Consider the following 14,581-nt stretch of genomic DNA (forward strand, 5'->3'; position numbering starts at 1 on the left):
ATTGTCTTAGCGAATTTCCCCTTAATACAATCAACGCATTGTTGATCTAATTCTGAGAGATCTAATGAATGGAGTATCTCTTCTCTTATGAGACGCTCAATTCTCCCCCTCGAAATGTGGCCCAAACGACAATGCCACAATTTCGAAGAAGTCTCATCATCACGCTTACGCTTATGCGATACATCATCCACATTCATTGCAGAATAAACTTTATCAAGAGAGAGCAAATAAAGATCGCCTTGCAAATGACCAAGGCCCACACTTAAATTATGAAATTTAATGTTGCACACAGAGTTGCCAAACTCACAAATATGTCCCGACTTATCTAAACGCGAAACAGAAATAAGGTTTCTCTTCAAACTGGGAACATAAAGAACATCATGCAAACTAAGGTTGAAGCCACCTGGTAACTCCAAATTGAAGCTCACAATGCCTTCAACCTTCACTTCATTGCCATCAGCCACTCTTAGACTTCGCTCCCCCTCTCTTATAGTTCGGATCGAACTGAATACCTGCAGTGAATTGGAAATGTGCACAGTGGCACCTGAGTCAATCCATCAAGTATTAGGAGAAAAATTCACTAAGAATGATTCATCAATAAAAGATACATAATCAGTAATTGTACCTTTGTTCTTAAGCCACTCCTTAAATCCATGGCAATCCTTCTGCTCATGTTTAGGTGACTTGCAGAACTTGCACAGCCTCTCATTAGAGGTCTTCTTATGTGACACGGCCTTGCTCTTATGGCCCTTAAACTTTCTCTTATGCTGCCTGCTGCTGCCAGATTCAGCCTGATGCTTAGGAGTGTTGCTCATGCTAACACGCCCAAAGCGCTCGCTGACCATGTTGACAGCATCCTTCATCCTCTCAGCTTTCTGCCTTTCTTCTTCCTCAACACAGTAGCTAATGAGCTCAGCCATGCTCCAAGTCGCCTTCTGAGTGTTGTAGCTTATTTTGAAGGGACTGTACTGTACTGGCAGAGAAGTCATGATGAAGTGCACCAGAAAACCATCAGAGATAGCCATATCCAGTGTCTTCAGCTTATTTGCCATGTCACACATGCTCATAATGTGCTACCTGATTCCACTTTGCCCATCATACTGTGAAGTCAGCATCTTCATGATCAGGGTATGCCTTGGCGCTCAGATCATTACTATCCTTGTCCTTATCAGGAATAGCACCACAGATGGCCGGAGTGATCGTGTTCTTAATGATCATGTTGGTCATCCTATCTGATCTCTCCAACTTCTCAATGGCAGGACGATCACCATTGGGATCAGTGGGCTCTGCTGGCTTGTCTTGACGTAAGGCGAGATCATACTCGCACACAGCAATGGCCACCTGAACATCTTTATACCAGCTTGGATAGTTGGTGCCATTCAGGGGCTCAATGGACTTCAGGTAGCCCGTCACAGTGTTCACTGAAAATCATGTGAACAATAACTTAATTAAACTCACAATTAAGATGCGCATAAGAAGTATGAAATTAACCCTACGATGGTCTGATTAAAATCATACATAAATTTCAATTTGCATCACCGATGGGGAAAACAAACGAAATTTATCATTAAAACTCGTAATTAAATCAACGATGGTCAGAATTAATTACAAGTGCTCTAAATAAACTTCCCGATGGTTCCATTTAAATAGAGTGCATCTTAATTGCTTATGGTGGATGAACATAATTTTCAGTGAATAAATGCAATTAAAACATAATTAAAGCATTTACATAACTCATGGAAATTAATTAACATAATGCTGGTAATAATAAGTGCAACAGAAATAATTAAAGCCTTTAACATAACAACAATTAAATTGAGCTAATATCATAAGAAACAGTAATAGAAAAGGCTTTAAACATTAAACTGGGCTAAAACACGTAAAGGGCCCAAAAATTCTCCTCTGCGCGCGCGGCCCAATCTGCGCATTTGGCCCATTTGGCCCATCCCACGAAACCCTAATGCGGTGAAATCTGGACCGTCCATTGTGATCTGAGGGCCACGAACTAATGTAGCTTCGTATAAAAGAGTGGAGACATGTCTGAACCCTAAATCACTTCCACTCCCTTTCCTTCTTCATCCCTCAGACCGAGCCGCCGCCTCCTCACGCGTCGGGAGACGCAGCCCGAGGCCCGGCCGCATCCGCCGCGTGCAGACGCGCCGCGCACGGGCCTGGCAGCGCCGCCGCGCGTCCGCCTGACGCGGGACTCGCGCGCGGGCTGGGCGCCACCGGCTTGCAGCCGCGTGCTGCACGCTGCAGCACTGGTGCGGGCCCGCCCGGCCACTCACGGCAAAGGCGCTGGCGCAGCAGCCACCTCGGCGACCGCCGGCTACGTGCCGCTGGGGCACAGGCCCCGCAGCCCTTGCCTCCACACGCGCGCAGGGTTGCTCCTGCCGCTCTACGGCTCGGGCCGGCCGGTCGGCCGCCTCGCGGCCCTGCAGGCCGCTGCAGAAGCGCACGCACGGGAGCCTGGGGCCGCCGCCGCCTGAAGCGCGGGCCCGGCAGCGCATCCACGCGCCGACCGCCGCCTTGACGCGCCGCCCCGGAGCTCGGCTGCCATGGCGCCCCGTGGGCCCTCTCTCCAGCGTGCCGTGCGAGCTAGTCGCGCGACATGCCGTCGAGGGGCTCCACTGGATGCCTCTTTCGGCGACCACGAGCGGCGGATCAAGATGCCACGCGCTGCTCCGTCGATTAGTGGTAAGCGACAGGTAAGCAACTGATGCTTCACTTTGGGTTAGGGTTAGGGTTCATGGAAAAAATTGGGGTTTTTCTTATGCGATCTAAAATTTGCAATTCCCCTTCTTCTAATTGCTGACTGGTGCATCTAATCACATGGATTAGTGCTTTAATTTGCGGAATAAACATTTATAGTGGGCTTAATTTGGGGAATAGATTAAGTAGCAGCAAACCCTAATCTTAATTACTTGATTTAATCATGACATTAACTTAAACTGATTCATTACTCAGGCATGATTGCATCTAATCCGAGACACTTAGCATTAACAGATCAAGATTAATCTTAAACTTGACCTAAACCGAATTAGATTAGATCTAATCTCGTGATCAGAAACTTAATTAACTATGATTTAGATCTAATCACGCATGATTAACACATAAAAGCCATTATGCAGGATCTGATTGCATCTAAAACATGCATCAACCTTAACTGTGCAATAGGATCTAATATGCACAGCACGTTTGCATCTTAAAACCGACGAAAACAAAGGCATAAACATGGCTCAAAATTGACCGTGCATGACTAGGTTAAGATGGCTCATGATACCGATTGTTAGAATTAGCCAGTCTTAAACATTAGAGGCTAATAACCCAAGATCTTAACATAACCTAGTTCATGACAAATCAATCTAATGCGGAATAAATTGGTAAACATTATACCAGCGTTAGCAGTTGCAGCAGCCATTTACGCCTGATCCGTAGAGGAAGTAGGCGTTCTTGTCGGTGTAGAAGATGCAGCAGCGAATCGGCGTCCTCCGGGCGTCAACAGGAGTGCTTGGCCTTCCAAACCCCTCCAGTGCCTTTAGCGATCAGACTAGCGGTGGCTAGGGTTTTAGAATGACGTGAATGGGTTAATTAAGGTGCTAACCACGACCTTATATTTATAGGCACTGTGGGGCTGGGGGCCAGCCTCTGGAAACGGGCCTAATGGGCCTGCTGATCACAGCCCATTAGGGTTTTATCATTAGGTTTCCTTAATCGCGTTTAGATGGTTTAAACGCTTCCTTAATAGTGAAGATCACAATATCTTAACTGAAATATTTATTTCCAACAGTATCTTGTCTATAACACATGCCAATGCAACTCAATCGGTACAGAATACGGTTTCGAAACTTGGATCAGGCGCCAATCCACCGAAGGACTGCGCGATGATGATGCAGGCAGGCCTGCAGCACCGGCGCCTCCAATGATGGCATTTCTTTGCGTCCATTGGATTCCAATACGGTGGAAGTTTCAAGCCAATTACCCGTTGTACTATGAGAAACTTAGGCCGTGTTTAGTTGGTGAAAAGTTGTTGGTTTTGGTACTGTAGCACATTTCGTTATTACTGAACAAATAATGTCAAATCATAGACTAATTAGGCTTAAAAGATTCATCTCGTACTAATCAGTTAGACTATGTAATTAGTTATTTTTTTAATTATATTTAATGCTCTATGTATGTATCCGAACATTTGATGTGATAGGTACTGTAGAAATTTTTTGGAACTAGGCTACAATATATATGTGTGTGTGACTGTTTCGTCCAGCTCCCCATATGCGACCACAGTACAGTCACAGGCTCACAGCAAGGCAGGGACTCAGCCCTACAGGAGTCAAGGACAGGGTGCAGCCGGACGATTAGCAATTTCGTGTATGGTCACCTTACTGTCGGTATCGAAAATGCATCCTGAATTGTCGATGAGGCTGCTTGAGCACCATATACAGCGGTTAGTAATCATTGCCAGTTTGCCACCCAAACACTAGGCAACACAAACTACATTGTGGTTAGTGTTAATACTGTCCATTCTTCGTGGCTGGCTCACTGGCTTCGGCTCGCTGGCCGCTACCCTCTTGGGCACCGTGATGAAGAGCACTGAAGACTGAGCCGTACAGGAGTCAGGCTGAATCTTACTGTGCTAAGTCATCTGCGAAGACCTCGAGAAACTTGCGAGTAATTTTGCTGGTCTAGTCGCCGTCATTTTCTTTTAGACCATTCCGCCCGCCGCACAGTTTATACACAGCTTTCGGTAGGAGAAGAGGAATCACAGCGTCGTTCAAAATATGCTTTGGTGAAAGAGAGAACACCGAGAAAACTGGCAATACTTTGGATGGTCGGAGGATCAAACTTGAAATCAGACAAGTATCGGCGACATTATTGGTCGATAGCGAGACATCGCATCTGTTGATCCACAGTAGGCGTGCAAAAGGGTTACCTTTAGGTACACCTCTAACCTTTTCTAATTCAAAATTTTGTACTACATTTCAAAAATGGATTCTATTTTGAAAATATAGTACAAAATTTTGAATTAGAGAGGGTTGCATTTTGAAAATGTAGTACAGTACTAGAGAGGATTAGAGGTACACTTAAAATTATCCATCTACACCCCTGATCCACAACTTCATTGTCAATCTCAAGGTCTACCGATCTTCGACAGGCATTACATGTAGTGCTAGCTGACAACATATATATGTACACTGAATTGAAGCACGTAGTATATATGTCGTATCACTGTGTGCAAAAAGGTTTGCAAAATTAAACCGATACGCACGCAAGGGCTCAGCTTGCTGCGTCGCGGATATAAATGTATCCACCCCGGAAAGTTCGAACAGCTTCCATCCATGGCAGCTCTGCAATTGCAGCTGCATCAGGACAACAGAATAGAGGCGCTTGACTTGGATCGTTGACGTAGGAGATGAGAGCATCTACCTCGATCTGGTGGTGCCTGGGGCAGTCTGTTACTCTGCTTGTACTCTAGCTTTGCAGGTAGAAAGAGTACGTCGAGAGCCTCGCACTCCAAGCTAGTGTCCCTTGTTGTTTCGGCGACTCCTGCAACAGGTCCAGTTTTTTTAGGTTTATCGTTGGCAACTACTCATGAACTAGCTACTTGTTAATTAGTTTTTGTGGATTTGTCGTGTTACGAGACTACGAGTCCAGAGCATGATGTCATCACATGGCCTCGAGAAGATATGACGATCACATCCTGTCGAAGCCTGTATTAGAACTTTAGAAGAGGAGGAGGGCACCGTGGTTGAGGACGTGGGCGTCGTGGTGGTGCCGGGAACTGGTAACAAGGCTCCATGCGCAGTGGTTACGTTCACTATGGTTACGTTCAAAAGAAACTATTCTACTATTGTATCACACATTGTACACTACAGACTAGTTGAAGTGTTGCAATTTCCCACAACCGCAAATAATGCTAAGTTCCAAAAATTGAAAAGATAAATTGTGAAGATGAAATGGCCAAATATTTAGTGTATAATTCATCTCAATTCTGAGATTTAGCACTATTTTCATATGTTTCCATTTTAACCATATATATTGTTAAATCCAACCTTTTTGTTAAGGATTTATTTGATTCAGTCATTGCTGATCAATATACAACAATTTGAGTACAACTCAATATCCAATGTTTAGAGATTTTTGTGGTCATGTCTGGCTGGTGGAGTAGGCTAGTTGTCGATTTCTTAATAGTTTCATTCTTTTTCTAAAGTTTTTTCTGGACTTGACAATGAAATAACATTTCTAAAAACTAACGTTTGATGGGATTCTTATAAAAACTGTGACAGATGGTGATATTTATCTGTGGCAGGAAATTAGTTCATCTATGTTGGATCGGAATGCCTATCACGATTACAAATTTGTGGAAAATCTGATCCACTTGTTTATAAGTGATGCATCAACACATCAGCCTCAACGGCAACTTCCGAGCAATTTCCAAGAAAAATTAGATAAGCTCAAGAGGTCTGCATCAGAGCCAACAAGTGCATATACTCCCCCTAAGATTTATTTTAATTTAGAGCTGGTTTGAAATATAGGGATTTGATTTGAAAATTTTTATAGAGAATAGACCGGCATGCATTGATGTCGATCAGTCTGCAAGGTACTTAAACCGATCTTATCATAATCATTTTTCAAATAACTTGGTACGGTTGTTTTCAGTTATATACATTAAAAATAATATGGTGTAATCACGGATTAAATATGTGAACATATCAGATAGAGATTGGAGATAGCATCGAACCTATATTGAGTATAACCGCGCGACTTGAACTTAGTTGACTTCACTTGTAAGCGACGCCAATGGCTATTGTTGGCTCATAATAATATATACTCACTCTGTCCCACGAAAAGTGCAATTTTGCATTTGCAAAAAATCCCACAGAGTACACCAAGATTATATGCTTCCACGAAATTTTACTAGCATAGAAGCATAGAGTTTTTACTAGCATAGAAGCATAGAGTGTTTGCCTACACGGCCGTTTAGCCCATGTACACGCCGTGTCACCGTGTAAACGCTATACGGTGGCTATCCGTGTCCGTTTAATCAGCCGATTACTGTAACAGAACTGCCAAATTAAAACTCTCAATTAAGCGTAATAGCCGTCATTTGAACACATCAGGCGCATTAGCTTAATAGTTTAATTTGACAGTCCTTTCTAAGCCCATGTCCCGATCGAAACAACACCGATAGTCTCACGCGAAGGTGAGCGCAGATGGTACCAGCACGACAAAATATTTGAAAATACAACAATACATACAAGACTCTGCCATAAGTTTTACAAACTAAGTTTGAAAACATTCATAATTTAAAAACTTTAGATTACTGAAACTAAGGTTCGCATAGAGGAAAAAGCCTACAACTACCACCAGTGTACACTGAGGAGAACCCTAACTAAGTGCCTGGCTCCACAACCTCCCATCCCACTGCGTCCTGACGGATAAACTTAACGCAACAGGGACAGAAGTCTACGTCCGTGTGTCCTGAAATAATGTTTCAACAAAAATCCTGAGCAACTAATACTCCGCAAGACTTACCCGTCTATGGGTATACTTAGCCCACATATCTAGACATGCAAAGCTTTCTGGCTAGTGGCTCATTTTGCAGAAAAGTATCTAAGAGTGAATCCTTGTTTGCAATGTTTTAGCTCAAGATTCTCTTTAGCCTACCCATCAGCTAATGTTTGCATAATAACTAGAGCAAAACATGGTGAAGCATTTAATAACAATCCAAAGTCATAATCATCACATATCATTAATGTTCCAACTCCTCACTACGATGCGACAAAGAGATCGAGGCCCTCATATCCGCGAGACACTGCGAATCGATTCGATTTAACCTTGCAAGGTGGACCTAACCAACACGGCACGCATTTGCCCCGTCGGACGATACGAGCCAACCATTCCCCTCCCCGCCTCGAACTACAAGACCGCCCCACCAGCGTATAGTCAGCCGAGCCCTACGAGAGACCACCAAAAGTAAATACATGCATTCCAATTCTCCGCGGCTACTCGACTACCCTAAGGGGTGGGAAGGAGTCCTGTACTTTCGAAGAAAAACAGTACTAGGCTTACCGGTTTCGACTACCTCCTACTTCCGGCATGCGGTTAGTATAATTCCATCCCCGATCAGCACTGCCGACAACAGATCGGTCCTTAATCGACACAGACGGACTAAACATTTTCCGCCTGGTATCCACTTTCATTTCCTCTCATTCTTGGATTCAGTAAATCGTATTGCTGGAATATAAAGACATCCTATATCTCACGAGTAACAGGAAATTACTCGACTTCTACCGAGTCCTAGTTAGCATAGCAGGGCTGTCGACCTACACATACTAGTAGGACACTCATGGAACCTAAGAATTATGCATCCAAGGTTTCAACCAATACCTGAACGTAATGCACAAGTACTAAATATAATTAAGGTTTCATAATTTAAAATACTGGGTTGTGCACCGGGGCTTGCCTTCGGGCTGTTGCTCAGAGCTAGGGTCAGACGGGCCTTGGGCCGGGTTCTCACGCCTCTCCTCCTGGGCTTGCTCCAGCTGCTCCTGTGATGCCGCAATCACCTCATACACGACGTCCTCAACTACGGATGCTACATGAATGCATATGAAATAATTGAGTGCTGCTCAAATATATAATTACTATACTTCAAACTAAAATGCCCTGCGGACCGTCCGCACCCAAGTGGCGGACCGTCCGCGATTCCACTCGGCAGACCCACCAGAACCACCAATGTTTCTGGAGAATTTCTAGACTGACTGGCGGACTGTCCGCTCACCCTTAACGGACCGTCCGCAATACATCTTCGCCAAACCACCAGAGACAACGATGTCTCTGGACAAATTTCTAATCCTACCGGCGGACCGTCTGGCCCTTGGCGGACCGTCCGCAATTCAACTCTGCGAACCCACCAGAGACAACATTGTCTCTGGACAATTTCTCAAACTCTATGGCGGACTGTCTAGTCCCCAATAGCGGACCGTCCGCAGTTCAACTCTGCGAAACCCAGCAGAGACACATCATCTCTGGACAAATTTTCGAACACTACGGCGGACTGTCCGGTCCCTAATAGCGGACCGACCGCAATTCAATTTTGCGAAACCATCAGAGACAACAACGTCTCTGGACAACTTCTAACCTGACTTGCGGACTGTTCGGCCCTCCTAGGCGGACCGTCCGCGATTCCTGTTGTCGGGGACCACGATTAGGGGCACCCTAATCGGGTTACTAAAATCACCCTAAAAACGCAAACACATATTAGGCAACTGAGCCCACGAAGGCTTACGGCCTCCTTCCAATCCGGAAGAAAGGAAATGACTCAAAGAAGCCCAGCACGCGGCCCATCCACGAACCCCTCGGACCCGCGGGGTGATCTCCGTCTCGCTCGAGGGCTCCCATCGAGACCCTCGACTGCGCCCCGTGCCTCCGCCTCGCTCGAGGGTAGCGAGCCTACCCTCGGGGAGGCGAATCGTCTCCGTCTCGCTCGAGGGTAGCGAACCTACCCTCGCGCGGGGTGAATCATCTCCGTCTCGCTCGAGGCCACCCCTCGACGAAAAGGACAAACGGCCCTTCCGCTCACCCGCCTGTCGTACGGAGGCATTAAATGCCAACCACTCCTCCACAGCGCCCAGGACAGACGGCGTCAGAACGCCATTCCCCATAGTGGCTGTGACCGGAGTCCCGTCCGCCAACTCCGGTCACTGCTCCGCCATCCCGGACGCTGTGGCAACACTGTGGGAACCTGCGATGTGGTACGAGACGTGCTCGGCAAAGCTCCCGTTACTATTCTGCCAACTCCTGTTGTCCAGACTCCACCTCACCACACCAACGGCGCCGGACCCGTTCCCTTCTCGGGAAGGGGTCCGGCGTCGCCACGTGTCCCCCAAGGAGGGATGCTCAGCACTAGCAGCCGGAGGCCCGGACCTCCCCCCTCGAGGGGTCCGAGACCTCCACATGACTCCCGGACCCCCTTAGCGCACGCGCTAGCACTCCGCCCAGGGTGGGCCCGGGACCGCCACGTGCCCCACTACCGCTGGCGCACATAAATACGCAAGACCCTGGCCTGCAGGGCCCACGGAACGCCGCCACGCCACATCTGGAAGACGGTACACCCTACAGCGACGACCACGCTGCCTGCTGGGACTGTCAGGACGCCGGCGCGATCTCCGCATGACCGAGGACGATTACTACGCCCGACGCCATGCCCACAGTGTACTTCCCACAGTGCTCGACCACTGCACCCCCGCGATTCGGGGGAAAGACGATGACTTCCACGATCCCTTGCGCATGTACACCGTCCCTCCTTGAGTCTATAAAGGGAGGAGGCGGGCTTCCTTTAAGGGGTACGCGGTCAGACCCATTCGATAGTACGCAACACTCAGCACCACTGAGTCTCCGATATTGGCACACACCTCAATCAACTCCTTCTCTAGCAGAGACTTGGGAGCTTCCTCCCTCTCTCGCCTCGCCTGTACCCCCTACTACAGGCACCTCTGGTGCAAGATAATACAGTGTCTTCGCACACCCCCTTGCTAGACGTACGGCCCCGCGGCCGGAACCAGGATAAACCTGTGCGTTACTGTGTTGCCTCTTGCATCAACATCTGGGACGAGGAAACACGCAGCATCATCACTAGTTGGGTCCGGACCGCCGGGTCAGGACACCGACGCCTGTCTTTTAACACCGCGCGCCGCCACCAGTGAGGCCGACGCGGCAGTGCGGCGCGCCGTTCCCGCCGACGGTGGCCCGACCGACGGCGAGGCTAGCACTACACCATCTACTGTACGAGGCGTACACGGGCATGGGTGATGCACGCGAAGAAATCAAGCCTAACCTAGTCGGCGATGTGCGGCCCGTGGCGGTCAAAAATGACTTTGTTGAGAACGTGCATGGAAACCACTAGAACGTGGAGGAACGAGGGGAGCACGAGCATTAGCGGCTTACTTACAGTCGATTCAAGCTCTTGGACGGAAGAAATGGTGGCCGGGCGATGGACTTTCCACGGTGATGTCAAATTTGGGCAAAATTCCAACCGGCGGCCGGGGAATCTGAGATTCCCGGCGAGGTGGGGGTCATGGCTATGGTTTAAGGGGTCGAGGAGGAAGCTAGGGAGGTGGTTGAGCTTTGGGTGCGGTGGATTTGAAATCCATGGAGGGAAGCGCGCGGATTCGGCCGGCGAACGGGAGTCGCTCAAGCGTCGTCCGTGGCGTCGGGAGGGAGGGGGAGTGAACCGAGAGAGAGAGAGAGAGAGAGAGAGAGAGAGAGAGAGATAGAGATAGAGAGAGAGAGCAAGAGAGTGGGCGCGGGTGGGTGGAGGGGAGGTGCTCTCCTTCAATGCGACGTACGGGGATGGCCAGGGACGAGCTCGACGGTGGGCACGTGGCGGCGACCGACGAACCTCGGTCTCGGAGTGGTTGAAACAGGGCCGTCGCGGACCGTCCGCCGCCCCAAGCGGACTGTCTGAGAGGCAGGGTGTTACAATTACCCCGTTTAATGATTGCTTATCCGTTTAAATGGCCATTTAGTCCGAATAAGTAGCAAAATTGTAGGCGACCGACTGTTTAGCGTGTACCGTTTAGGCTGACACTGGCATATACATGTTTTTTTCTGCTTGCATACGTATTGAACATTGCAATTAGTTATGAAGATAACTTTCAAATTTTTTTTTGGCAATCTTAGATATAATTAACCCATCATGTATCAGTAGTAACAATAATTCAATTTCACGCATTACCTAACCACTGGGTTGAAGTGCAGGCAACATGCACAACTGCTGTGCTTAGCGAGCTAGAAAATGGAACTAACTACAAGTCTACAAAGCGGGGCTGCTTAATCTATGGGCAATGGAAGGTGTTGTCACAGTGTCATCTGTCTGGACATCATTACATTTCATATGCACACTTGAACTTTAGTTAATGCATGCTCCTGTCATCTGTCTGATCACCATGCAGATGCATGTTTAGTCGACTTGCTATGTGCTCGCTTGATCAGAAGCAAAAGGGGTCAGTGGGCCGCGCTGTCGCTGCAACCGTACCTGATGCGAGTTCATCCTCAAAGTTACAGCCACAGGCTCTCCCGCGGTTTCTGCTTGACGACCTGCAAATTAAAAGGATATGAAAGGAGCGAGGTGATAGACGGAGCGAAAGGTGAAAGCAGCTAGCTAGGGGCTGCACCGCAAAAATGCGCGTCCTCTTGGCATCTTTTCCCAAAGAAAAAGCCTGTGGAGAATGAACGGGCTAACGGTTTAAGTTCCTTTGGAATCTCAGACTTGTGGCCATCTTGGGCTTGTTTAGGTAAGAACATACAACGAAAGTGCCTGTAGCCTAATGGTTACAAAAGACTTGGTAGCAACTGAGGTTCTGGATTCGACTCCTCATGAGAGCGAATATTCTGAGATTTAACGACATTGTGCATTCAGTGGTAGGCGATGTTTCCGTCGACAGCGAGACGCCTGTGGCGACTTCGTCAATCTCGAGGATTTGCCGGCTCAGTCTTCGAAGATTCTCATACGGGTAGGATTTGCGTACGTGTGTTCATTGAAGACATATCGGGTGAGATTAACATGAAAATTACTTGATTTTCAACGCCAATCCACAAATGCACTATAGATGACAACTATAAAAAAACCCTCATATTTTCTGAAAAAAGAAAAACCGTTCCGCGTGAAAGCGCGTATACATGAGTACTAGCTTGATAATGGTACCAGTGAGCCTGTGACCTATCCATGGAGCACCCTGAATTACTGTTTATTTAGTCTCACAACTACATCATCAGTGAAACAACTGCCACCTGCTGTCGTCAACGTTACATTACGAGTACATGTTTTTTCCCAAAAAGTCACGGGAGGATGTAAACAAAGCCCAAACTCCCAACCTGCCTTATCCGATCACATGTACTGTCATGGGCTCATGGCAATTGGCATGCCGGTGGAGACTGGAGAGAATGCAAGAACGCACTGCATCTGCATCGACCATGCGGGCTTTATTCTTCTTTGGGAAAGCTTGCCGAACCGGACTGCAGCGGAGCAGAGCGGAGCTACGGCCGGCCGGTGCGCTGTGCCCGATCGCGTTTGGGCGGGGGCAAAGCGAGCAGCGGGCTGGCCTTGGCCTGGCCTGGCCACCACAATCATGGTAATGGTGTATGGTCGCCTTTGGAAAAGCGTGGTCGCCTGACCGCAGTAGCCATTGGGTGTGGGTGTGGGTGTGGGTGTCAGGGTGTGTTTACAACTCGGCAGGCAGGCGGCAGCCACGCTCACCCGGACGCTGCAAAGGGGCGAGGCGAGGAGCCCAGCCGCGGCCGAGGTGCGCTCCTCGTGGTCACGACTCGAGATCAATGGCGATTAGGTCAGTCTTAATAGGAGTTTTATATAGAGTTTTATAATATTAAATACTACTACTTTTGCTGATATGGTAAGAAGAGATAATAATGGATTTTCATGAGATGTGAGGAGAGTTTCATCACCATAAAACTCATCTGACACGGTTATCTAATTTTCAATATAGATAACTGTGTCCATAAAACTCTGACTAAAACTGGCCTTATGCAAAGAAATGGCACGGAGCAGAGATCGCGCGATGCTCCGAGCTTCCAGTCCAGCGGGCCGGAACCGCGGCTTGCAACCAAGGCCCCCCGGAGCGGAGCAACGCGCGCGTGCTGGCCAGCGTCTGGGCTTGGCCCAGCGTCGCCGAAGCCCACGAGAACGCCGTCAGTTTCGGATGGGTCGAGTTGCGTGTTGGAGGTGGGACCAGCCTTCCTGCTGCGGTGCTGTCGGGCCCGCTGCGACTATATGTCGCGCCGGGCTGCAAAATTAACAACCATCGTCTGAAGAAATTAAATGGGCCATCATAGAAAACCGGCCCAATAAATTTAGAACCGCTAGCTTTTGATCCTGCTCTGTACATACTCGTAGGTAGATGTACCCTAGCTGCACTCGTAGATGGCTATAGTTTAGCTCGTAGGTAGCTGTAGCCTAGCTGCACTCGTAGGTAGCTGTAGTCTAGCTGCACTACGCATGCTACGTGCATGCTGCTTTAGTTTTTTTTTCTCTTTATATTTTTTCTTTTTCTTTTCTATGTTTTCTCTTTCTTATTTCTTTCTTCCTTCTTTATATTACTTTATTACTACGAATGCTGCATGCATGCTGTTTTAGTTTTTTTCTGTTTATATTTTTTCTTTTTCTTTTCTATATTTTCTCTTTTTTATTTCTTTCGTCCTTCTTTATATTACTTTATTTCTAATCTAAACATAGATAAATTTTCCATTAGCTGCTCCTCTTGGTTTACTTTTCTTTCTCTATTCTTTTTCTTATATCTCTTCCTTTCCTTATTCTTTTCTTTATAGTTTGAGGATATTTCTTTTCGGTACATAAAAATTCAAGCAACAAAAATTACTGAAAAATTGGTGTGTGTGAAATAATTTATTTTTTATACGCTAACTTGTTTATTATGTGTATATGTGTTTATAAAAATACTTTTTACAATATGGATGCATTTACTGTCATGTAATATTATTTATTTGTGTATAACTAATTTGTTCGTAAGGTCAAATTATTTGTTCGCTTAGTGGATGAAATTGTTCC

General features: G+C 47.3%; 1 protein-coding gene across 1 annotated transcript; it reads right to left on the bottom strand.

Moving 5' to 3' along the window:
* Nucleotides 1–231: 231 nt before the first annotated feature.
* On the bottom strand, nt 232–1,130 carry LOC120669940. The gene is made up of 2 exons (XM_039949893.1): nt 626–1,130; nt 232–512 (listed from the first exon to the last, which is right to left on the bottom strand). The coding sequence occupies exons 1-2, from the start codon at nt 1,065–1,067 to the stop codon at nt 457–459; spliced, it is 498 nt and encodes a 165-aa protein (XP_039805827.1). The 5' UTR covers nt 1,068–1,130; the 3' UTR covers nt 232–456.
* Nucleotides 1,131–14,581: the final 13,451 nt, after the last annotated feature.

The sequence above is a fragment of the Panicum virgatum genome, chromosome 1K (genome assembly GCF_016808335.1).
Source record: "Panicum virgatum strain AP13 chromosome 1K, P.virgatum_v5, whole genome shotgun sequence".
NCBI lineage: Eukaryota > Viridiplantae > Streptophyta > Magnoliopsida > Poales > Poaceae > Panicum > Panicum virgatum.

What these genes read in the sequence shown, in the direction of transcription:
- LOC120669940 (XM_039949893.1), bottom strand. Translation starts at nt 1,067, where the DNA reads ATGAGCATGTGTGACATGGCAAATAAGCTGAAGACACTGGATATGGCT. An exon ending in GGAGTGGCTTAAGAACAAAG is followed by an intron (nt 513 to 625) that starts GTACAATTACTG and finishes AATTCACTGCAG; the next exon opens with GTATTCAGTTCGATCCGAAC.